The 24,029-nt window shown below is 40.5% G+C and overlaps 2 protein-coding genes across 3 annotated transcripts in view; one reads left to right on the top strand and one right to left on the bottom strand.

The window, feature by feature from the left end:
• Positions 1–7,368: 7,368 nt before the first annotated feature.
• LOC119003563 (wiskott-Aldrich syndrome protein homolog 1-like) lies at positions 7,369–11,627 on the bottom strand. The gene is made up of 5 exons (XM_037070014.1): positions 11,567–11,627; positions 11,459–11,483; positions 10,753–11,413; positions 10,349–10,416; positions 7,369–8,024 (listed from the first exon to the last, which is right to left on the bottom strand). The coding sequence occupies exons 1-5, from the start codon at positions 11,625–11,627 to the stop codon at positions 7,997–7,999; spliced, it is 843 nt and encodes a 280-aa protein (XP_036925909.1). The 3' UTR covers positions 7,369–7,996.
• The window catches only part of TADA2A (transcriptional adaptor 2A), a 51,015-nt gene continuing 37,959 nt past the window's right edge, over positions 10,974–24,029 (top strand). Inside the window, exons 1-4 of one of the 2 annotated variants that reach the window (XM_037070315.1) lie at positions 10,974–11,118; positions 12,830–12,956; positions 20,576–20,682; positions 21,803–21,862. In XM_037070315.1, the coding sequence (XP_036926210.1) occupies positions 12,932–12,956; positions 20,576–20,682; positions 21,803–21,862 (192 nt within the window). In that variant the 5' untranslated portion in view covers positions 10,974–11,118; positions 12,830–12,931. The remainder of the gene's footprint in view (positions 11,119–12,829; positions 12,957–20,575; positions 20,683–21,802; positions 21,863–24,029) is intronic. The other variant, XM_037070314.1, reaches the window with a different exon arrangement.

The raw sequence follows: 24,029 nt of genomic DNA, 5'->3' as shown, positions 1-24,029 counted from the left end.
GTGGCTCTAGCCCTAACTGTTCTTCCCCTCCTCCCTTATGAGTAGGGGCTAGGAACTGCCCCCCACTTTTTGCCTTGCACAGGTTGACAGTCTTATGGCCCCTCCTCCCCGCACATTTTGGTCCTCCACTCCTGCCTTCACACCCCTGTCCACACCCCCTGACCCCCTCTCAGAGGGGATTCCATTTCTGAGTTTATGGAAAGGTCCTCATCTTCCTTGAGTTGCCACTTATCTTTATATATACACTTCGGAATAGCTCTTAGGCTTGAAGGCTACAGTGTGTTCTCTACACACACATCTGTATATCTCTGTATTACTTTGTATCCAACAAAGTAACGTAGACATTAAAAAAATACGTTGGTAACATCACACTACTAAATGGATAGCTGAGGATGTAACAACTGACTTTCTAAGAGAAAATGAAGTAACTTGTATTTCCACATCCAAGCTGCGATTGGTTAACCAAATGGAGGCAAACCAGTGAAGGGCCATCCTGTAACTGCTGGTAACACCTGAATTCGTCTCTCCAAACTTACACGCTTTTCTCTTATATTTCTCTTCTTGGTCCGTACTCCAACACTTTTCTTTTTCCTTTCCTTCTTTTCCTTTCCCTTATTCAGTGCCCTGACTTGCCTGTCACCCAATACTAAAAATTACTCTTAATTTTCATTCCCAGAGAACTTAGATCCATGTTTATACTTAAAGTTCAGGCACAAAAAGCCTTTTTTTCTCTACTCAACCCGCCTCCACCTGGTACAGTGTAGCAACAGGTGCATATTGGGCTGTAATTAATGAACTTCCACCAGACTCATGTGAATTTGCGCCACCCAGTGGTTGAAGTTGCTAATGTCATCCTCTGAAAAAGCAGTGGGCAAAAATAATTAAATGTAAAATAAAATAAATGAGAACAAATGAGAAGCCTATGTAACTGCCCTAAAGAAAGAAAAATCAATCACAACGGCCACATTTCATCCTATTTCAAGTTATTTTATAAAACTTAAAATAGGATGGAGAAGGATATGTTCAGAGGTATAGTGTCATAGTCTGCACAGAACAAGATGATGTCCGGAAGACTCTCTTGGGATTTATTCAGGTAACTACTGCTCCCTACTGCACTAAAAAACAAGAACAGACAGTGAAGACTATAGGGTAAAGTCCTAATTGCTCCCTAGAAGAATCGAACATTCAACAGAAGACACACTGACTTTGAAAACATAAGCTAGACACACATTATTAGATAGCAGTCTAATTTATTTATTGCACCATAAACTTGCTTGGACATATCTATGTCTATGACATATGCCAAGGAGTAGAATTCATTGTTCAACTTTGTCAGATTGCATATGGTTCTCCAAAGAGATTGTACTAAATACATTTGCCAGCAGTAAAGAGAGTCTATTATTCCACACCCTCCCTAACTTGGAAATCTCAGAGTAAAGTTTTTGCCAATCTGATGGCTATATGTCATTGTTGCTCTTATGTGTATTTTCCTGCTTAATAGTGAAGGTGAACATCTTTCCATATATGTATTTGCTTCAGGTATTCTCTTGCTTATAACCTCTCCCTTCTTTTAAACTGGGTTGTTAGTCTTTTTAATTGAGTTGTACAGTCTTATACTCCTGGCTATACAGTTGGCCCTCTGTATCTGTGGGTCCTGCATCCACAGATTCAAGCAACTGTGTATAGAAAATATTTTTTAAAAAATATTACATTGTTGTTGATGTGTACAATGTAGTTAGGCCTGCAATGGTTACATTGGTAACCATGGTAGTGAATATGTACAGACTCTTTTTCCTGTCATTATTCCATAAACAATACAGTATAAACAACTATTTAGATGGTACTGCATTGTATTAGATATCACAAGTAATCCAGAAATGACCTAAAGTATAAGGGAGTTATTTGCATAAGTTATATGCAAATAGTACACCATTTTGTACAAGTGACTTGAGCCTCTTTGAATTTTGGTATCCAAGGGGGGTTCTGGAACCAATCCCCTAGGATACCAAGAGACAACTGCATTATTATCTACAGTTAGAGATGAAAGTCTTAAAATTAACCCGCTATGAAGACTGAACAGGTTAGACTGATAGGATTTCATTGAAAGTATCTATATAGGAATCAGATTATTTCCTTCCTAGTTAGGAAGGAGGGAGCTGGAAGGGTTATAAGTGCTAATGTGCCGTAGAGAGGAGGCCAGACAGACTTCCCTAATGTGATGTTGCTCAAATTTATCTTCCCTGTGCTTAGACAAATACAAATGTTGTACAAAGGTACTCTATGGCTTACCTTGGAAAGCTCAGTGATTTCCAGCGGAAAACACACCCAATGTAGAGAGTGCTGCATGTTGCAATTCAACACTACGGAGTCATTAAGAATGCCTAGAAAAACAACACTGAATAAATCATTCTGAAATTGAACCTGTGCGTTACTTAGCTGGTTTAATTTCAGAATACGACAATGACACGTATTGGTAGTTTTGATATTAGCTGTTTTTTTCTCTTCCTGCTGATAAGAACTGAATAAGGTTGGAACATGCTGACAACCTATGTTATTCTGTCCCGTATATGTTGGTGAAGCAGAGTCCTTTAAAATGGGAGTCTTTGAAGTCCTTTTAAGAAATATGTTCTGGTTTGTGGGACTTTTAGACATGTGTCAATAGCTTTTTAAATGCAGCCATAGAAAGCAATATGAAAACAGATTCTTGGGGGCAGTGGGAGTCCCAGAGTTTCAGAGCCTGACGGTTGCTTATTTACGGTTAAATCTGCATGTGGAAGAATATCATACTAGAAATACACTGTAGACTGCAGTATGTTCCACAGAGGACTAGAACTCAGGAATGCAGCAGTCCCCTGCATCCACGGAGGATGTGTTCTAAGACCCCCCATGGATATCCGAAACCACAGAGAGTACCGAAACCTGTATATACACTATGCTCTTTTGTTCACATACATACCTATAATAAAGTTCAATTTATAAATGAGGTATACTGAGAGATTAACAATAACTAATAATAAAATAGAACTATAAAATGGAGTGTAACACAGGCTATGTAAATGTGATACCCCTCCAACCCCCCCCCCCCCCCCCCCCCCCCCCCCCCCCCGGGAGATGAAGGACGAAGGGATGATTGATGTCCCAGGAGGGACAGCATGAAATGGGGTGAGATTTTACATGGCATGCAATTTAAAACTTGTGAATTGTTTATTTCTGGAATTTTCCATTTAACATATAGGACCATGATTGATCAATGATAACTGAAATCATGGAAAGCAAAACCATGAATAATGGGGAACTACTGTACATATTCTCCATCTCTCAGAAGCCATTTGATTTCCTAAAAAAAAAAAAAACTTGACACATTTCCACTGGAATCCATTACCTTCTGAGGTTGTATAAAGTGTGGGGATGGAAGTTTGAATCTCTACTATGCTGCCTGCTTACACTCTCTGGCCATCAGTTTCTGCATCAGCAAAATGGGAGTAACAACACCTCCCTAAGAAGGTTTTTAGGGACTAAAATGAGAATATACATATACAGAGCCTTGAACAGTAGCTATTTTTAGTACCAAGTAGGGAGGAAAAACCTGCTGTATCATTTTGAAGAGTGTCAACCCTAAGAAAAAACACGTCTGCCAAGGACTCCTTGTGGTTAACTGGAACCAAATTCATAACCAGAGTGCCACATCCTTTGTTACAGAGGCCTCTCACTCGTACTGCATGGCAAAGCCACAGATGAGCTGCAGAGCCCCTGCTCTGTGCTCCGGCTGGCACTGTGCTGCTGTCCGAGCCAACCTTTATAAAGAACTCCTGGTGTTGTATTGTAACTAATGGCACTAACACTTTCCCCATCCAATCGGAGTTGTGCAGGTATACCCTCATTTGCACATTTACTGAGCTATCAGAGCAGCTCCACAATACCTAATCAGACCATGTGAGCTGGCCAACCAGAATACTGCAGTTTGGACCAATCAAACTGTCTCAATGTGGAGTCCTCATTTGCATAGAAATAGACTACTCAGCAGTGGGAGCTGGAACTTCTTTCTGGTAAGCCGGCCTCTCCCATCTGCACGGAGTGCACTTTCTGCTACGTTGCCCCAACGTGGGGGCCGGTAGCACTTGAGCTGCAGCACTCAAGCTGCAGCAAGGGCTCCTTTGCTTGAGCTGCTTCACTTGACCTGTTTCAATGAAGCCATTTCACGCCAAGATTCTCCATTCACCACACCTCAGGTTGAGGACTCCCGCTGGCACTTAATAGGTAACAGTGAATGTTGGTTGACAAGAGTGTGTCCAGCCCTGGCTGGTATGGCTCACTGGGTTGAGCACCCGCCTATGGACTGAAAGGTCGCTGGTTCAATCCCAGTGAGGGCACATGCCTGGGCTGTGGGCCAGGTCCCAGACTGGGGGCTTATGTGAGGCAATCAATGTTTCTCTCCCTCTCTTTCTCTCTCCCTTCCCCTTTTCTAGAAATGAATTAAATATTTTTTAAAATTATGCTTAAAAAATTGTGTCTGTGAGTGCACAAGTAAAGGCTTTCAGAGAAAACTGTTGTTCTTGGCATAATTATAAATTCCAGAAAATTAATAAAGTAAGTGGACAAAAATGAAAAAAATGTGTTTGGTTGTGTAAAAATAACCAATTACAGTCATCTATGTAAACAGCTTAGCATTTAAGGTCTAATTATTATACAGCACAATTACATATATCATTAAATATGTACCATATTAACCTCATTTTTAGTTTTATTTGATTATAATTTTAAAATATTTGTTCTGTAAGGAAGAGTCTTTTTTAGTCTTTGTTTTGTTTTTATTTACTTTTTTAAAAATTTACATTTTTTTCCATTGCCATTTAGTTCCCTTATGTCCCCCACCCCCAGCAATCACCACACTGATGGAGGAATGGTCTTATACTACCAATACTACCAAATTGTTCATATTGCATAAGTCTGTTCACTATTTATATTAATTAAATGGGACAGAGCTCCTGAGTTTGTTCTGCATTCCAGGGAAGTCGGGATTAATCCTCCCTGATTGCAGCTATGCACCTGCCCTGGGAGATAATGTGCACTCTCTTTAGTTTTGTAGTGAGGAAGGTGCCAAAGAAGCAGGAAGCAAAAGAAGTGTTTCAATGCTTAGTGTTCTGGAAATCCACAGATTTCCAGTAGGCAATTTTTTATTTCAATAATGACAAAATTCTAATGCTAATTAAGCACTAGCCAACCTAACCCAGAACAACTTCTAAACAAGCCCCGGGGTCATCTTATGGAGCGCTTATAGAATTAAAATTACAAGTACAATTTATTTGACTCCCACCATGAACTAGGTCTATACATACATCATCACAGAACCCTTATTAGGTATTACATATTTTTTATTTTATATATGAGGATAAAAGGGGCACAGATAATAACTTGCTTAAATTCTTTTTTAAATAATTTAGAAAGTATTTTTTCCATTATTGCCTAAATTCTTGAAGGTAGTAAAGGATTCAAATTGAGGTAAGCTTTAAAGTTTTAAAATTATATTAAAATACTTTTTCACTTATATTAAACTGCCTAGCTCCTTACAACTCATATTTCAAACACTAGGCATTTGCTGGCTGCAAAAGAATACAGGCTGCCTGTCATCGAACGATGCGAAACATTTTCGGAGCTTGTCTGACAGCCAAAATGTGGATACCCTGTATATCGGGCTGAACTGTACGCTGCTAGGCTGCCTAGTAGGCATTTGAAAGTTGTTTGATTAAACAGAGTCCCCCAGCAACAATATATTTCTAGTTCACCTAACTTTTTGGATTCTACCCAAAACCTGGTGACTCATTAGACAGATATCCTGTACTTTTTGTAGATCAAAAAGAAGTCAATGAGTTGAGGAAGGGGCAGAAGAGATGAGTAACAAAGGTTCAGATTCATGAAAACTCTGCTTAATTGCCATAGCATTATGTGAATTCTTGATTCCTGCTACCTCTTCCATTTTAAATAGTCAGAGGCAGTTTATTAGTGACATTTGGACAGATGTGGTTTTAATCCTGGCTGTGCTACCTAGTAACTGAATGACTCCAGGCAAGTGATTTTACCTCTGAGACTTACTTTTCCCTGTCTGTAAAGTGGGATGCAACAGGGCTATTCAGCAGAAATTTTTCTCACTCTTGTTCACCTTGGAAATCTTTAGCATCCTCCTACTTATGCAGAAGCACCCCCAGACAAGCCTCACTGGGTGGAGAAATGGCTTTAGGTAAACCTTACGTTTCTCACTCCCCAGACTGGCCATAGTTTGGGTGGATCAAATTAAACAAGCACTTTAGGAACTTCCTTGAAGGAAAAGGACTGACACCCTAACTCTTTTGACCGGGGTGGCCACAAAGACACAAAGATAGAGAGGTGTGGAGTGAAGGGGAGTAGGAAGGAGGAAGGCAATGCTCCTGACGCCAGAGGCAGCGGCAGAGGTCAGGGAGGCTAGAACCAGGCCTGAGCAGGGCCTTGAAAACTTAAACCCTGGAGGCATAGGCCTTCAGTGGGGTGCAGCCCTCCCTAGCAAGCACGTCACAGGAAGACTCCTTGCCTTGAAGAGCCCTTGTAAGTGGTAAAGGGCTCTGCTCTGGCTAATCACACTGGGTGTGTCTCAGAGTTTAAAGGGGAGGGAATTGAAACCTAGAAGGCACAGCTACACTTTTAAACTTTCTGTTTTTATCTATTTGTATACCAAACTACCAAAAGCCACTTCAGTTTATAGGAAAAATAAATATTAGATGAGATAGTTTATAAAATCAGTACTCTGGATATAGTAAATATCTAAAAATGGTAGAGAATCATTATATTAGATGAGATAGTTTATAAAATCTTTCAGTACTCTGGATAGTAAATATCTAAAAATGGTAGAGAATCATTTCCATAGAGAGGCTCAAAAACTGCACTTTTGATTCTAACTAACGAAGCTTAGTAGTGGAAGAGAAGTTGCCGGGATATCTTGAACTTAGTCAAGGGCAGCCACATCCCAGAGCCTGACAACATAACACAATTTTCCTTGTTGCGTTTCAAGTTCAAAAGTCAACCTCCTAAATTAGCTATGGATGAAGGGCTTGGAGTATGTTCTATTAATCTGTCCTGAAGTTCAGTCTTCAGAAATATTAGCCCAAGACCTGGTTGGGTGGCTCAGTTGGTTGGAGCATTGGCCCATACACCAAATGTTGTAGGTTTGATTCCCAGTCAGGACACACCCATAGGTTGTGGGTTTGAGCCACACTCAGAGCGTGTACAGAAGGCAAATGATCAATGTCTTTCTCTCACATCAATGTTTTTTTTCTTCTCTCTCTCTCTCTCCCCCCCTTCCTCTCTCTCTAAAGTCAATAAACATATCCTTGGGTGAGGATTAAAAAAATTTGCCCTAATGTAAATTTGTGATTTAAAGATGATACAAAGTTTTTTTCAGGTTCCTTCACAGACATTTAGTAAGGGGAGCAAGAAGACATCTCTGCTATGACAGGTTACATACAAGTTCCACTGGAAGCACGTAAAATCTACTTTACCCAGACTCAGAGGCCAGGAGAGATGATCCTGAGGAAGGGATGTCTAAGTTGAAGTAGAGGCACCTTGGCAAAGGGAGCTCGGAAGGAACAGAGTGCACAAGGGAAGATGGAGGTCTTTCTGTTTGGCTGGAGAATGAAGTGTGAGCTGGGGCAGTGATGACCAGGAAATAGGAACAACACACTGGACCTTGCAGGGCCTTCTAAAAGACTGACCGTATAATTTATTGCACAAACTGAGACACTTCTGAGAGTGAAATGAGACAATATGACTAATTATATGGGGACAATAGGAATAAATCAGGACTGTCCTGAGCAAATTGGAACTTATGGTCACTTTATTTATAAGTCATGTTCAGGTGTTTGAACTTCCAGTGAAAGCACAGATTGGATATCTTCTCTGTTTACCTGATACATTTTGCCTGAGTGACTTCATCCATACCTTTGCCTTTACTTGCTCATTTCACAAATATTCATTTGTCCAGGACGCACTTCTGGGCACTGAGGTTACAAAGAAGAAAAGTCATAGTGTCTGCCCTCAAGCTCTGTCTAAAGACACACATCCAAAGAAACAATTCTAACATATTTATACAATTTTAGCCCTGGCCTCTCCTCTCAGCTCTAAACTCATTCATATGTTATTTTCACTCAGCTTGCAAACCACGGATCTGAAACAGAATATTTATTTTCCTACAAATCTCTTTTCCCTCAGCTGGTCTTATCACTGATACCACTCTCGACTACCTACTGAAGGCAGAAACCCAGAAAAGCGCTACCTGAATCAGTGCTACCCTTCTTACTGTGCATTTTCATTTCTTCACGTCTTTCCTAAGCACAATGACTGATCTGGGGCTTAGAATTCTAAAGAGGGCCTAACATCAGTTAAAGTGGAAGGGTAATTTCAGGGGCTTGAGCGCAATGTTTGCAATGAATGGATTGTAGTAGTATGTGGGACTGTTTTTTCCACAATACTACATTGATAACTCATATCCAGTTTGTTGACAATTACGACGTCCAGATCTGGATATATGCGCTACACAGTTTCAAAAAATTCAGTTTAGCGCCCTGGCTGGTGTAGCTCAGTGGATTGAGCGCAGGCCTGCAAACCACACGATCTCGGTTCGATTCCCAGTCAGGGCACATGCCTGGGTTGCAGGCCAGTTCCCAGCAGGGGACTCATGAGAGGCAACCATACATTGGTTTTTCTCTCTTTCTCTCCTTCCCTTCCTCTCTAAAGATAAATAAATAAAATCTAAAAAAAAAAAAAATTCAGTTTAGCCCTGGCTAGTAAGGCTCAGTTGGTTGGAGTGTAGTCCCATAGACCAAATGATCGCAGGTTCAACTCCAAGTTAGGGCAGATATCCAAGGTGTGGATTTGTCCCCCAGTGGTAGGAAAAGACAACCAAGTCAATGTTTCTCTCTCACATCCATGTCCCCTCCCCCAGTCTCCCTCCCTTCCTTTCTCTATGAAAGCAGCAAAAAAATGTCCTTGAGTGAGGATAAAAACAAAAATTCAGTTCAGGTGAAGAGGACATGAAGATAAACCCTAAGTGTTTGACCCTATCTCCTCTTTGTGGAAGATGCAAAAGCAATTGCAAAGGTGCAAAGGTGTAAGTGAAACAGTAATGTTAATAAACTATCTGTCAAACAACTGCTATGTAAAAGGGCAATTGATGCTTTAAAAGGCAATTTTAATGTCGCTACCATCTATTCTCCACACAGCTTCCAGAGTCATCACTCTAAAGCAAATTTGATTACTTCTTGTCTCTCAATCCTTCCATGGTATCCCATCATTTTCCAATAAAATCCAAAGTCCAACCGTGGCTTATCAGATGATACATGACCTGGATTTTGCCTGTGTTTCCCAACTTATTTCTCTAACTGGCTGTGCTTCAGCCACACTGGTCTCATTGCTTCACCTCCAACATGCCGACCAAGTCCCAAGGGCCATTGCAATGGCCATTTCTTTTCCTAGAATAGATTCCCTCTAGAAAGCCACACAGTTGCCTCCCTCATTTAATTAGAGTTTCTGCCTATGTGTCTTCCCTTAAGAGGCCTTCCTTGTCTATCCTCTCTAAAAGAGCATCCCTACATCACTCTTATCTCTTTATTCTGATTTTTCTACCCTAAAAATTATTACATTACTGGGATTTATCTACTATTTAGTAATATACTGTTATTCCTTATTGTCAACCTCCCCCCACTAAGAGGCAGACTTTGTTTTGTTCACTGCTGAATTCCCAGCACCTAGAACAATGTCTGCTCATAAAATACTTGTTGAATGAATAAACAGATTTTCAGGATACATCGAATATAAAACGACTCCATATTTATTTATGCAGAGGAAAATGTCTGTAAAGTATATAGCAAAATGTTAATATTCATTTAACATCATGGGAGCTGCTTTTCACAGTGTTTTTGCTCCTGTGAATTTCCTGATTTTTTAAAATGGTTTCTCATATACTAAAAAATGGAAAAAAGCTACATACACAGAAAGTGTAAATGAATTCTAAAAGTTGGATAAGTTTATGAACGACAGACTTTGAAACATAGGTAACAGCATAATGGTTAAGGTGGACCACAGTGTGAATCCCCTTCGCCAACACGTCCCAGAAGTGTGATCCCAAGTTATTCGTGAGCCAGAGTCTAAATGTCTTCAGCTGGAAAATGAATGGGGATAATAATAGTGCCTACCTCATAAGGTTGCTCTGAAGACCAAATGAAACCATATATGTAACCTCCTTTGTACAATGCCTGACATGCAATAAACAATCAACATACAGTTGCTACTATAATAATTAGTAGTAATAAGAGTTGGGACATACCTAGCCCTCAAGATTGACATCAGAGTGGACCACCACATCCTCTCATCACTGCGACTCAGTTTGGGTCTCTGAAACCCAAAGAGGGGATGGTTCTTTCCAAAAGAGATAATTTCGACTCCAGAAGCATCTGAATGAAACATACCCTGTCACCCCTACACTATTCAGTCTGGTTCAAGACCCAGATTCCAGAAAAGGCCAGAGTCCCTTGGCCTCAATTTCCTTTGCTGCAACAGGGGTGAGAAGGTTAAATACACAAAAGCAGTCCAGTACAGGACTGCCCCTCCTCACGGGCACTCCGGAGGGGATCAAACAGCACGACAGGCCAGCAAGCCTCAGGCGACCCGCAACGCACTTTACGGGACAAGTGATTATTGGTTGGACTCAAAGTCGGGCAAGTTGCTCACCCACATCCTCCCAGGCCTCTGCCAAAGGTCGGGAGCGGGCACGCGGCGAGGACCCGGCCGGACGGAGGGTGTTCTGGCACGCGCGCCGCACCCGGCGGGGCCAAAAGGGCAGGGGAGGGAAAGGGGTGGAGAAGACCCGCGCGCAGTAGGCAGGGCCGCGAAGGGAAGGGGCGAGCTCGCGCTTGCGCCGCTCGGGAGCGAGCGCGCAAACCCAGGGGCGCGCACGTGTCTAGCTACTCCTCGGCGCGGAGGTGGGGGCACGGTGAGGTGAGGCTCCAGAAGCTGCAGGGCGGACGGCGGCAGGGTTCGAGCCTCTCTAGAGGCACGAAGAAGAGGTGGAGACCACGAGGTGCGGCGGGGATCAGGGTTAGTCAGGCTACAAGCCTGGGCTGCGGGGAACACGCGGCAGGGGGCCGGGCGGGAGGCGTCGGGCCACGTCGCGCTACGGGGGAAGGCGGGGCTTGACCCCTCGGCTTCGCTCCGCGACGAGCGGGGCGTGTCGTGCGTTTTGGGTGGCTCGGAGCTGTCCCAGCCTAGGCGCTCTTGTTTGCACCTTGCAGCGGATAACCATACTAGCGACAGCTTCTGTATCTTGCTGCTACAGACGTTTTCCCATTGAGTTTTCCAGTAGGCCTTCCTCGGTGGGCATTTAAGCTCCCACCTAGAGCCGAGGCTGATGAAGACTCAGGTAAAGTGACTTACTTACTCAAGGTCTTGCAGCCAATAAGGAACTAAAAGAGGATTTGAACCTTGTCAAAAATTGCACAGCCTGTACCTGTCCTCCACACCACACTGAATGTTGTTCTTCACGTACCTTCCGCCCTACCAGTGACATCTTTGAATTTGGTAGATGTTAATTTGGAGCCAGCACCCATCCTTTCATGGATATTATTACTATTTTATGCTTATGATGTGGAGTGTTATCTGGCTGTTTTAATGTCCTTTGCTTGGCCCTGTCTAGTAATGTCTGTTGAAATGGCGCTGCTATTCACTACCTATAAGACGTTGTGCAGCCCTGGCAGTTGTGGCTCGCTGTATTGAGTGCCCGCCAGCGAACCAAAGGGGAACTAAAGGGTCACTGGTTTGATTCCCAGTCAGGGCACAGGCCTGGGTTGCTGGCCAGGTCCCCCAGTGGGGGGCACTCGAGAGGCAACCATACATTGATGTTTCTCTCCCTTCCCTTCTATAAAAATAAATAAATAAAATCCTTTAAAAATCATAAAAAAGATTATACAAGTAACAATCTTTCAGGGCTTCCTTTCCTTCTTTGAAAAAGCAGCATGTCTTAGAGGATTCAAAGAGATAATCCACATACAATGGTACCACAGTATCTGGCATATGAGAAAAGTTCAATAAATGTTGGTCATTATCTTATTGAGTACATAATAACCCTTGCTAAATGCATTTTTAAGAAGATGACATTTATTTACTTTTAGAGAGAGGGGAAGGGAGGAAGAAAGAGAGGGAGAGAAACATCAATATGTGGTTGCCTCTCATGCGCCTCCCACTGGGAACCTTGCCTGCAACCCAGGCATGTGCCCTGAGTGGGAATGGATCCTGCAGTCCTTTGGTTTGCAGGCCTGCATTCAATCCACTGAGCCACACCAGCCGGGACTGAACACATTTTTTTTTAAAAAAAACTAACTTTTTCTGAGAGTAGAACGGAGGGACAACTACCCTACCCCAGCCCACCGCCAAAAGACAAGTTCATTGACAGCCATGTTTTCCAAGTGTTGATACATTTAATGATGAGTTATTCTTCAACCTAAAATATCAGATGAAAGAAGTCACTCCAAGAAAACTAAAAATGAATTAACCTGAGTTCCTTCTGTGTGCTTGGTACATTAAGGCATACAAATTTGTATTGGATGTAGTCCATGCTTTTATATTTTATTCGAAAATATGCATGCAGCCCTGGCTGGTGTGGCTCAGTGGCTTGAGCACCAACCTACAAACCAAAGGGTCTCAGGTTCACAAAGCTCAGGTGTAGTCGAGTTGAGTACATTGCACTATCTTCTCTTTATTTTGTCCCTTTGAATGATTTCCTGATCCGTGTGCCACTTTTGCTTGTTCGTAGGGGATCATTGAGCTTTGGCATTTGTGTCGACCAGTTCTGAAATCTCCTTGAAGGGGCACTGCACTGAGGAAGATCAAAGCTGCAGTCTTTGCTGATTCAGGAATGGACCGTTTGGGTTCCTTTAGCAGTAAGTACTGTGTGAGCAAGTCTCAGGTGAATAGTAACAGCAAACTGAAGTGGAATTTGGTCAAAGGAGAAAAATAAGCACTTTGAAGTGAAAGCCCTATGAGTCCGATCCTAAAGGAATAAGAGTATCAACTCAACATAAAATCAGTCAATATTTATTCATTGCCCACTGAACACATAACACAAACCTATCACCCTAGGTGTCATAAGAAAACTAAGGTCAGATGCACCAGGCACAGTGTGATTAATCTGCATTTAAATTTTAAAAAGCAGTTGTATTTCTCTTTAGAATGGATAACATATTTGTGATGCCTTGATAAATAATGTCAGTGGTAGAATTACAGAAAATACTCTTCTCCCTCTTTTAGGTAGAACTTAGGGTAAACCACATATAATAATAATACAGAGAATTGCAATATATGTGTGAAATAAATTCAGGCAGCCACACTATGGAGAAAAATGTATATATATACTGCTTTTTCTCTAATTCTGAAGATTAGAGATTTGGCAGAAATAGAAATCCATTGTTAGATGTTAGTAGTGTCCCAATAAGAAGAATCAGAGTGGTACTTTTGGGTGTTGTTTCCTCTAGAGCAGTTTCTTAAAGGGGCTCTAATTGACTCTAATCACACTCTCTACACACATTTAGTACAGAATAGAGTCTTCAGACATCAGTTCAGATCTCATTTGGCATGTGGGGAAGGAACCTAAAAGAATTGTCCCAGGGCTGGGAGTGAAAATTGAATCTACTCCCTCCCCATTTAAAGAATAATTTTTAAACTTTTTATTTGGAAATAATTTCAAACTTACAGGAAAGTTGGAAAGTAGTCTTAAGAAGAGCACAAAGAATAACCCATATACCTTTTGTTAATTTTTACTCTATTTATGTGCATTTTCTCTTTCCCTCTTTCTATTTATATGTATTATACATTGATATATTTATATATGTATTTATAGATAGACACATACACCCCATATATTTTTTGGAATCATTTGAGGGTAAGAGACATACAGTAAGTCTAAAATGTCATTGATAGATTCTTGGAAACTGCAACTTTAAGCAAAATGAAACAAAACCAATGTTACCACAGGCTAATTGATATAAACAAGAGTAAGTTCCTGTGGGATATTTCTGGTCACAAAAACATCACCAAATTTCAAACTAGTGATCCCAGACACTTCTAATACTAAACATTGAAACAAATGTGAGTGGTGCCTGCATTTAAGAAAGAGGAATAAAAACAAGACAGTCGTTTTCCAACTCACTTATTCCAGTTCAGGGTCAAGGGTGGCCAGAGCCCATCCCAGCAGCTCAGGGTACAAGGTAGGAACCATCCCTGGACAGGACACCATTCCGTTGAAGAACGTACTCACTCATAGTGGGAAAATTTAGACATCCTGTGTGCCTAACGTATACATTTTTGGGGGTGTGGGAGGAAACCGGAGCCTCCTGGGAAAAACTCCTGCAGCTACCCATTACTCCTAAGTACTTTACTGTTTATTTCCTAAGAATAGAGATATTTTATTATATAACCTCAGTAGAATTATCAACTTCAGTGAATTTATAAATTGATAAAATACTTTTATCTAACCTATTGTCTGTATTCCAGTTTTGTCAGCTGACTTAATAATGTCCTTTATGGTGTCTTCCTTCCTGTGTAAGAAACAGTCAGGTCAGGTCTCCTATGAAGTTGCTATGTCTCTTTATCCTCCTTTATTTATTTTTTTTTTAGATTTTATTTATTTATCTTTAGATGGGAAGGGAAGGAGAGAAGGAGAGAAATATCAATGTACGGTTGCCTCTCATGAGTCCCCTGCTGGGAACTGGCCTGCAACCCAGGCATGTGCCGTGACTGGGAATCGAACCACGATCCCTTAGTTTGCAGGCCCTCGCTCAATCCACTGAGCTACACCAGCCAGGACTCTTTATCCTTTAAACTGAAACATTTGCACAGCCTTTGTTTTGGTGAATTTGACACATTTGAAGAATACAGCCCCCCCCCCTTTTTAAATAGAGGTTTCTCATTTGGGGTTTGTCTCATTTTGCTCTGTCCTTCATTGGTGATGTGATTTTTTTTGCCTATTTTTAGAGAGTTGGGGAGTGGGAGAACGAGGGAGAGAAGCAATAATGTGTGAGAGAAACATGAATCAGTTGCCTCTCACCTGCCCCCTTTTGGAGATCTGGTGTGCAGCCCAGACATGTGTCCTGACTTGGAATCAAACTGGCCACCTTTCAGTCTACAGGCCAGCACTCAATCCACTGAGCCACACCAGCCAGGGCTGGTGGTATGAATTCTGAAAATCAGAAGGTATCTCAGTTCTCCACTGTATAATTTCTATTTTTTCCCTTCATATATAATAAATAACCCTTAGGGAGGTGCTCTCAGGGGATAAAATACTCTGCTCATCAAAATTTCTCCCTAGATTTAGCATTTATTGATAATTTTTGCTTCATCCAGTCTTGACTGTGATGGTTGAAAAAATGATGATTCTGCCCCCCGACCCCCGCGCCATCCAGCACTCTCCACGTTAACTGCCTGGCACTTAGCATTCTACTCTAATAAAGAGACTGCCCGTGTCCTTTATGTATGTATAATTTATTATAAATACGAACACATGCATTCTTATTTTTTAGNGAGGTGCTCTCAGGGGATAAAATACTCTGCTCATCAAAATTTCTCCCTAGATTTAGCATTTATTGATAATTTTTGCTTCATCCAGTCTTGACTGTGATGGTTGAAAAAATGATGATTCTGCCCCCCGACCCCCGCGCCATCCAGCACTCTCCACGTTAACTGCCTGGCACTTAGCATTCTACTCTAATAAAGAGACTGCCCGTGTCCTTTATGTATGTATAATTTATTATAAATATGAACACATGCATTCTTATTTTTCAGTGGTTTAGAATTTGTTATTATACTTCATTATTTTGGTTCTGAGATTGCTTCAGTTTGACCACTGTGAGTCCTTTCAAACTGCCTCCTGCATCCTCTGACATGCCCTCCCCCCATCACTTTTTTGAGCATCTTCTCACTTTTTGGCATGCCACATACCAGGTTCATCTTGTACTTCTGCCCCAACCTTGGAAAGAGCCCAGGTTCCTTTTAGAGAGGAATGACATTAAAGACCAGGATCTCATCACTGTTCACTGCTCCTAGAGTGTCTTTGTATTTTGGCCCACAGAGCTAGGAAATATATGTGCATAAATGCCCTATGCACATATACCTATATGTGTGCATATGGATACATAGTCACACCCACATGCATATACATATACGCATACAGATACTTTAAAAAGGAAATCATTTGTTCACATGGATACCTCTACTTTGTCTTCATAGGATTTTTCTTGTTTCCCCACATTCTTTATTTGTATGCCCTGTCCTCAGTAGGAACCCTGGCTCTCAACATCAGGATGTTTACTCATTTACTCTTTTTTTTTTAAATTGGTTTGCACGCGAGAGAGAAACATTGATTTTTGTTTTGCCTTGTTATGCATCCCTTGGTTGATTCTTCTGTGTGCCCCGACCAGGGATCGAACATGCCACCTTGGTGTATCCAGATGATGCTCTAACCAATTGAGCTACCCAGCCAGAGCTACTCTGCCTTTTAATACATCCAAAATTATTTCAGAATTGCTCTGCACATACCACTGCCTAAAACAAACCTACTTCAACAAGTTTAGGATTTGTTTGTAATTCTCCCATGCATCACCCAAGACTGAAGGTGTATTGTTAAATGTTTGTAAGTTACTTGGATTGGTTCTTCTTTTTGTTCCTCTTCAGTGTAGTTATAGCATTCTTTTTCAATATTGGGTTCATCTGTTCATTCTACTTTCAGTTTTCCCTTCCTATATTTCAGTTCTTTTAATTTGTAGAGTATACATATGCTTCTAAAAATCAAACTATACAAAAAGATATATTTGGAGAATGAGCACTTCTTCCTATATCTTTTCTACTCCATTCCAGTCTCCCTCCCCTGTCCCTTTGTACATATTGACTTTATCGTTTTTTAAGTTTATCTTTCCTTTATTTTCCCCCTTCCTAAATTCTTACAGGAAAGATAGAATACCATATGTGCTCTTTTGCACTTTGGTTTTTTTCACATAATAATATCACCTGGAAATAGTATATGAGTTTACAGAGCTTGTTCTCATTCTTTTTTTATAGTTGCATAGTACTTCTATCATGTGAGTGTACTATAGTTTCTTCAACTACTCCAGTGCTGACATAGCTACGTGGTATTTTGCAATTATAAATAAAATTCTAATGCATAACCTTGGACATATATATATACTTTTGTATTATCAGATATGTATATTTGTGGTAAATTCCTAGAAGTGGAGTTACTGGGTCAAAAAATAAATGGATGATTAGTTTTATTTAGATGCAGCTAAATTCTCCTGTATGCAGGAATGGGGCCATTTTGCATTCCTCTCAACAATGTGTGAGAAATGACTATCTCCCCACAGCCTTACTAAGAAAGTATATTACCAATTTTTTTAATTTTTGCCAATCTGATAGATGAGAAGGTATAACTCAGTGTAGATTTCTCTTAATTATGAGTGAAATTAAATGGTTTTTGATATGTTTAATGGTCATTTTTTTAGTCTTTTTTTTGTAAATTTGTGGGTTTTTTCTAAGATTTTATTTGTTTATCTTTAGAGAGGAAGAAAAAGAGAGAGGGAGAGAAATATCAATGTATGGTTGCTTCTCGTGTGTCCCCTGCTGGGAACTGGCCTGCAACCCAGGCATGTGCCCTGGCTGGGAATCGAACCCCGGTTGTTTGGTTCGCAGGCCTGCGCTCAATCCACTGAGTTTCACCAGCCAGGGCTAATGGTCATTTTTATATCTCTTTTTTCTAAATATTTCTTCATGTCTTTTGCAGTAGGATTTTTGGTCTTTTTTTTTCCCCTTCTCAATTTTTTAAAGTTTTTTGTAATATTAAGGACTTCAGCCCTTCATGATATGTTTGCAGATATTTTCTTCCAGTTTATTAGCTTTTTTAAAACTTTGCTTCTGGTGGGGTTTTTTTATGGCTTTGTTTATGCACGCATATTTATTAACCCTTTATTGCCCTTGGATTTTGATGGAAGTAAAAAAACAAAAAGCCTTTCCCTACTCCTAGGTTATAAAAAAGTTCTGGGGTACCTTTGTGAAGGACACTTTGACTATATGTATCAAAAACCGTCTGTACACTCAACAGTTTTAGTTCTAGGAAAATACATATCCTGAGGAACAAAATGCGAAAAATTGTATATACAAGAACGATCTCAGCATGCTTTATAATAGTACAGAACTGGGAACAGCATGAATGTCTGCTAGTAGGGAACTGTTTAAATTAGTTGTTTTCAACCTTATGAGACATGCTGATTTCTTTTCATGTTTTTAAAGCCCCTTTTATTATTTGGAAGTAAAATACATAGATAATGTAACATATCTACAATCATGATTTCAAAGAAATAAAAACAAATAGTGCCCTATAATACAAAGGGTAAATAAAGAGAAGTAATTTATAATGAAATAATGAAATTTACAATAAACTGCATATCTCAATACATTCAGATATGATTACACTAGAAGACAGTGTCATACGTAAGTGGTCAGACGTGTGTACACATGTGCTGAATCACTGCATCCTGCAACCACGTGCACATTGAATAATTCACATGTGCTGTATTGGTGACTTAGAAATGCCACACGATGCTTGAATAACTATGAGGTTCTGAACAAAACAAGATAACAATCTTTTATAAGAGTACATGCCATTGTCTTCCTGAAAAATTCAGTATATATTAAATATCAAAAACACTTCTTACTTGTAATATGGAGTTGAGTTCTAGGTCACGTAGCTATGAATAGGTTTTTTACCTACTTGGTGGGACATTTGAAAGTTGTGCAGGAATCTCATTCATCCATTAAAAAGAATGAGGAAGATCTGTGTGTACTGTCATGAAAGGTGTCGACAATATGTTAAGTAGAAAAAAAACAGGCTCTAAAATGTCATGTCTAATATTCAACTTTTGCTCAAATAAATATACACATACATAGAATAGAGGTTGGGAACCAAATGTTAATAGAGAATAATATACTTTCAGTGTCTAAAATTTTTTAAACTATAAATTGGATTGCTTTTACAAAATAATTACTTATGGACATAAGGGATTTAAAGCTCTTTACTTTGGTCAGTGGCTGATCTCCCCCTGAGGAACAGTTGAGGAAAGAAAAATAAACTTATATCATTAATACAAAAGGATGATCGCAAGAAGGTAATTTGGTAAAAATTGGCATCTCGCATTTAACATAAAATAATTTTAAAAAATAATAGTAATTTTTGTTCTTCTTGTATCAGAATTTTTAATGAGAAAGTGGGGTAGTTCCTGTTCCTTGTATTTATTTTGAAGCTATTGCCAAAAGGATTACATTTCTTTCCCCTGCCATTTTCCTCCTGGTCTTCATTTAGAAACAAATGAAAAAAGCCATAGTCACCACTTGCAAGAGGGGAAAGTGCCTAGAAGAGTTTAAAATGCTATTACAAAATGTGAGAAATCCTGCCCCAGGCCAAACAGATGAAATCCTTACATCTGCCTACCAAGCCTGTGTTTTCTTAGACTCTTCCTGTTGGTTGCAGAGAACTGCTCTGCTCGGTTGCCCTGACTCTCAAAAGGCAGAGTTTGGGGCCTCCCTATCTGCATTTTTATGACTTAAGAGTATGGTTTGTCCTCCTCACCTTAACATTTCAGAGACATCGGAACTGCTATATTCTCTGCTAACTGTGGGAGAAAGGGAGGAAACTGTTCCGGGTTTAAATCCCAACTCATATTTAAAGTAGTGTATTCCAGCTCTGGCTGGGGTGGCTCAATGCATTGAGCGCTGGCCTGGGAACCAAAGAGTCTCCAGTTCAATTCCCTGTTGGGGCACATACCTGGGTTGTAGGCTGGGTCCCCAGTAGGGGGCACACACGAGAGGCAACCACAGATTGATGTTTCTCTCCCTCCCTTCCCATAAATAAATAAATGAATGAAGGAATGAAGGAATCAATGAAGGAAGGAAGAAAGGAAAGGAGGGAAGAAAGAAAGAAGGAGGAGAGGGAAGACAAGGGGAGGGGAGGGGTGGGGAGTATACCCTAAGCTATATTTAAAGAGTTTTTTCCCTAACTTTTTATTCTGAAAAATTTCAAACTTACAGAAAAGTCGAAAGAACAGTACGGTGATTACTTGTTGCCCAGATTCAGCAATCATTACCATTTTTGTCAGATTTTCTTTATCTATAAATATTTATGTATTGTGTAGGTATGTGACATTATTTTCCCCTGAAAAAATAAGTTGTGGGTATGGTGAAACTTCCAGTTAAAATCTACCTTTGTCGGTTTCTTCGTAGGGTCCATGTCTACTTCAGTGCTGTCTGAAGTAATAGGTTCGCTGTAGTGGGGAACAAAGCCGCCCAGGAGTAAAAAGGAACATAATTTTTGTGTTTTCTTACTTGGAATGGGCTCATCGAGTCTCCATGAACTTTTCAGCACAGCTTACTGCCTGTGTAGTCGTTTGCAGATTTTCACCCACGTGCTCTTAAGATAATGATATGGTTTTCTGAAGCTAGTATGTTTTTCCTTTTGTTCTAGGTGATCCCTCTGATAAGCCACCGTGCCGAGGCTGCTCCTCCTACCTCATGGAGCCTTACATCAAATGTGCAGAATGTGGGCCACCTCCTTTTTTCCTCTGCTTACAGGTAACTCATTAACCTAGGCTAGTTTTATGGATATAATAAATTCAGAGATGACTATCGATTGCCTAGAAGGACCATACCTTACTAAATCTGTTGCTTCCAGTCGGTCTTCCAGTACACGTATCGCCATTGAAAAGCTGGGGAACAAAGCAGATGCACAAGATAGACTGTTGAATACAGGCATATCTCAGAGACACTGTGGTTTGTTTCTAGACCCGCTAATACAGAAAGTATCACAATAAAGCCAGTCACAGTTTTTTTTGCTAGTCTTGCCTCCAATTTGCAAAATGCAACATCTGTGAAGGGCAGTAAAGTGAAGCACAGTAAAATGAGCCCATATTTCCTATTTCTGTGTCAGCCTAATGCTTAACGCTGTTTTTGCCAGTGGTGTTAAGGGCTGAGACTACAGTAAACAGAAGAGGAGGGTAATTCCTTTCGATAGCGCCTGTGACGTTGTTTATTGTCTTATTGAAGAGGGATCTTTGGGGCAGGTGGAATACTAATTATAAGTGCTTACTCTGTGCCAGGCCCTGTGTTGAGTATTGTATATGAATTAACTCTGAAATCCTCACTACAACCCAATAAAGTACAGTTAGTGTTCCCATTTCATGGGAACAGAAACTCAGGCAAAGAAAAGAATAAGTAATTTGCCCAGGGTCACATAACAAATACCGTATGTATTGGATCCAAGGCACTATTGATTATAAGAAGCATCCCAGTTTCAGAATTGTAAAAATAACTGATGGGAATCATAATGTACTTTTTATTATGAGTCCTCATTTCAGAGTTCTAAATGAAGAAAGAATAGTCTTAGAATTGCTGAAATAGGTAAGCATGGATCCAGAATTTCAGTATCGGCCATCTGATTCTGGGGCTTACGCTTTTATCAAAGGAGTTGCCATCTTAGGAAAAAGTCTCTCCTTCAGGTTGTTGTTTCTTCTCTCTGAGGATCACAGAAAAGCGGCGATCATAAATAGCACCATCCTGTGCAGGTGCAGACAAGATTCAATGAAGTCTTAATAATTCAGCCCAAGAATAGGGTACCCTCAAACTATCTTCTGGTCTTTAAGAAAACCTTTCAAAAGGTAGCTTTTTGATAACTTAAGTTTTCTCTTTTTTGCAGTGTTTCACTCGAGGATTTGAGTACAAGAAACATCAGAATGATCACACTTACGAAATAATGGTAATGATGAAACTTGTAGGAAATTTCTGTTTATTTTTCCAGTCTAACAATGGGCATTAGTTTTCTTTTCTCCACCCCCAAGGTTCTCTTTCCCTTTTCTTTCCTCCTCTTCTGAATTAGGTCATTACTACCCAGTAAGTTTTTTAGAGTTTTATGCATCTACTGAGGCATTTAAGCCCCCAAATCATTTTATAGACTCACATTTTTGTTTCAGACTTAGAAGGAAGAAAACACTTTTTGAGGTTTATTGATAGAAGAGTTACACTGCTTTTTAGGTTCATGATAAACATACAGTAGATGTGTTGTCAGTGTGTTTTGGCCGATGGTATTTTCATGTGGTTCATGGGGTTAGTGGTGATGCTTACGACTGATACTCTGTCCCCCTTCTGTGGGAAAGTTAGGTACCTTTTCAGAGTTAAGTTTAAAATGAACATAGAGCGAATGATACAGTGCATAAGATCACTTTGAAGAGACAGACTGGCTTGTAGGCCAGAGTGAGGCTTGGCTGTAATTTTGTTGTATTGCCCCCTCGACTGAAGGGATGAGAGGCAGATGTTGATAGGGTGCTCCCAAGCTCTAGCCAGAGAAATGGGCACTTTAGAAAGCCAAAGTAAATACCTGGTCTGCTTGGCAGGTGCGTGTATCTTTGTCAGTTATCAGAGCATGATTTGTAGTCCACCGTGTCGTTTTTCTTGCAGGAAGGAGAGCTGCTGGGGCATCTATTACTACTTGAAAGTAGTAGCATCTCCCTCTTCTTCTTTTAAGGGTCCGTGTGATTACATTAGGCCCAGCTGGATAATGAAAGCAACCCTTCCTAGTCTGAGGTCGATAGATGAGTACCTTAGTCCCATCGGCAGAGTCTTGTCACATGAATATGTCATCAGGGGACAGGAATCCTGGGGATAAAAGGGGTCATCTTCAGGATGATGCTTACTGTAGCGCTATTGTGTATTTACCTCAGTCTCTTAGTTTAGGAAAGGGTGAGTCAGCATCTCTGAGTCTGATTATTTGGGGGGTCCTGCTAAGATGCATTTCTGGGTTTAGAGTGCTAAGAGTCAGATCCTGTCCATAATGAATTAATGAAAATATGCTCCTTCATAAGAATTCTTGGCAGCCAACTGGCCCACCTTACCCTACCTCTCTCTAAATAGTTCGTCTTCTAAATACTTTCTTTGCTAGTTATGAGACTTGGAATACATTTTTTTTATGCTAGAAAAAATAGTATAAAAAAGTACTGAAAACCATTGAAAGTTTTCTGAGGAAGACTCTGTTTTTCGGAGCGGTTGTAGGTGCACAGCAAAATTGAGTAGAGAGTATAGAGATTTCCCACATACTCCCTGCCCCCACAAACGCTTCCACCCCCTACTGTCAGCATCCCCACCAGAGTTGTACGTTTGTTACAGTCGGTGAACCTAAACTGATACTTCATTATCACCCGAAGTCCATGTTTACATTAGAATTCACTCTTGGTGTTGTATATTCTGAGGGTTAGTACAAATATGTAATGTCGTGTATCCACCATCTTACAGTATCATACAGAATAGTTTCATGGCCCTAAAAATCCTCTCACCTCTGCCTGTTCGCCCCTCCCTCTGCTTCTCCCCTGGCAATCACTGATCTTTTTACAGTCTCCATAGTTTTTTTTCAGAATGTCTTAGAGTTGGACCCATTGAGTACAGAGCCTTTCATATTGTCTTCTTTCACGTAGTAATATGTATCTAAGTTTCCTCCATGTCTTTTTATGGCCTCATGGCTCATTTCTTTTTAGCTGTGAATGATACTTCATTGTCTGTGTGTACCACAGTTTATTTACCTGTTCACCTACTGAAGAACATCTTAGTTGGTTCCAAGGCTTGGCAATTATGAATAAAGCTGCTGTAAACATCCACGTGCAGCTTTTTGTGTGTCAGGTTTTCAACTCCTTTGGGTAAATACCAAGGAACTCAATTGCTGGATCGCATGGTAAGAGTATGTTTAGTTCTGTAAGAAAGTGCCAGGCTGTCTTCCAAAGTGGCTGTACCGTTTTGCATTCCCACGAGCAGTGAATGAGAGTGCCCGTGGCTCTCCATTCTCCTCGGCATTTGGTGTTGTCTGTTCTGCATTCTGGCCCTTTTAATAGGTGTATAGCGGTAACTCATTGTAACTGGCATTTCTCTGGTAACATGTG

Source organism: Sturnira hondurensis, unplaced genomic scaffold, assembly GCF_014824575.4.
Source record: "Sturnira hondurensis isolate 20B ecotype Veracruz unplaced genomic scaffold, ASM1482457v3 Scaffold0018728, whole genome shotgun sequence".
In the NCBI taxonomy this organism is placed as follows: domain Eukaryota; kingdom Metazoa; phylum Chordata; class Mammalia; order Chiroptera; family Phyllostomidae; genus Sturnira; species Sturnira hondurensis.
Note: the sequence above shows the minus strand (reverse complement) of the source record. Positions and strands in the feature narration are given on the sequence as shown.

Excerpts from the sequence above, each read along its gene's own strand:
- LOC119003563 (XM_037070014.1), bottom strand. The coding sequence starts at position 11,627 with ATGGGTGCTGGCTCCAAATTAACATCTACCAAATTCAAAGATGTCACT. Across the intron at positions 11,414-11,458 it reads TATTGGCTGCAAGACCTTGA|GTGGGAGCTTAAATGCCCAC; the intron begins GTAAGTAAGTCA and ends CCTCGGCTCTAG. Across the intron at positions 8,025-10,348 it reads ATGTCAATCTTGAGGGCTAG|TGCCCAGAAGTGCGTCCTGG; the intron begins GTATGTCCCAAC and ends TTGTAACCTCAG.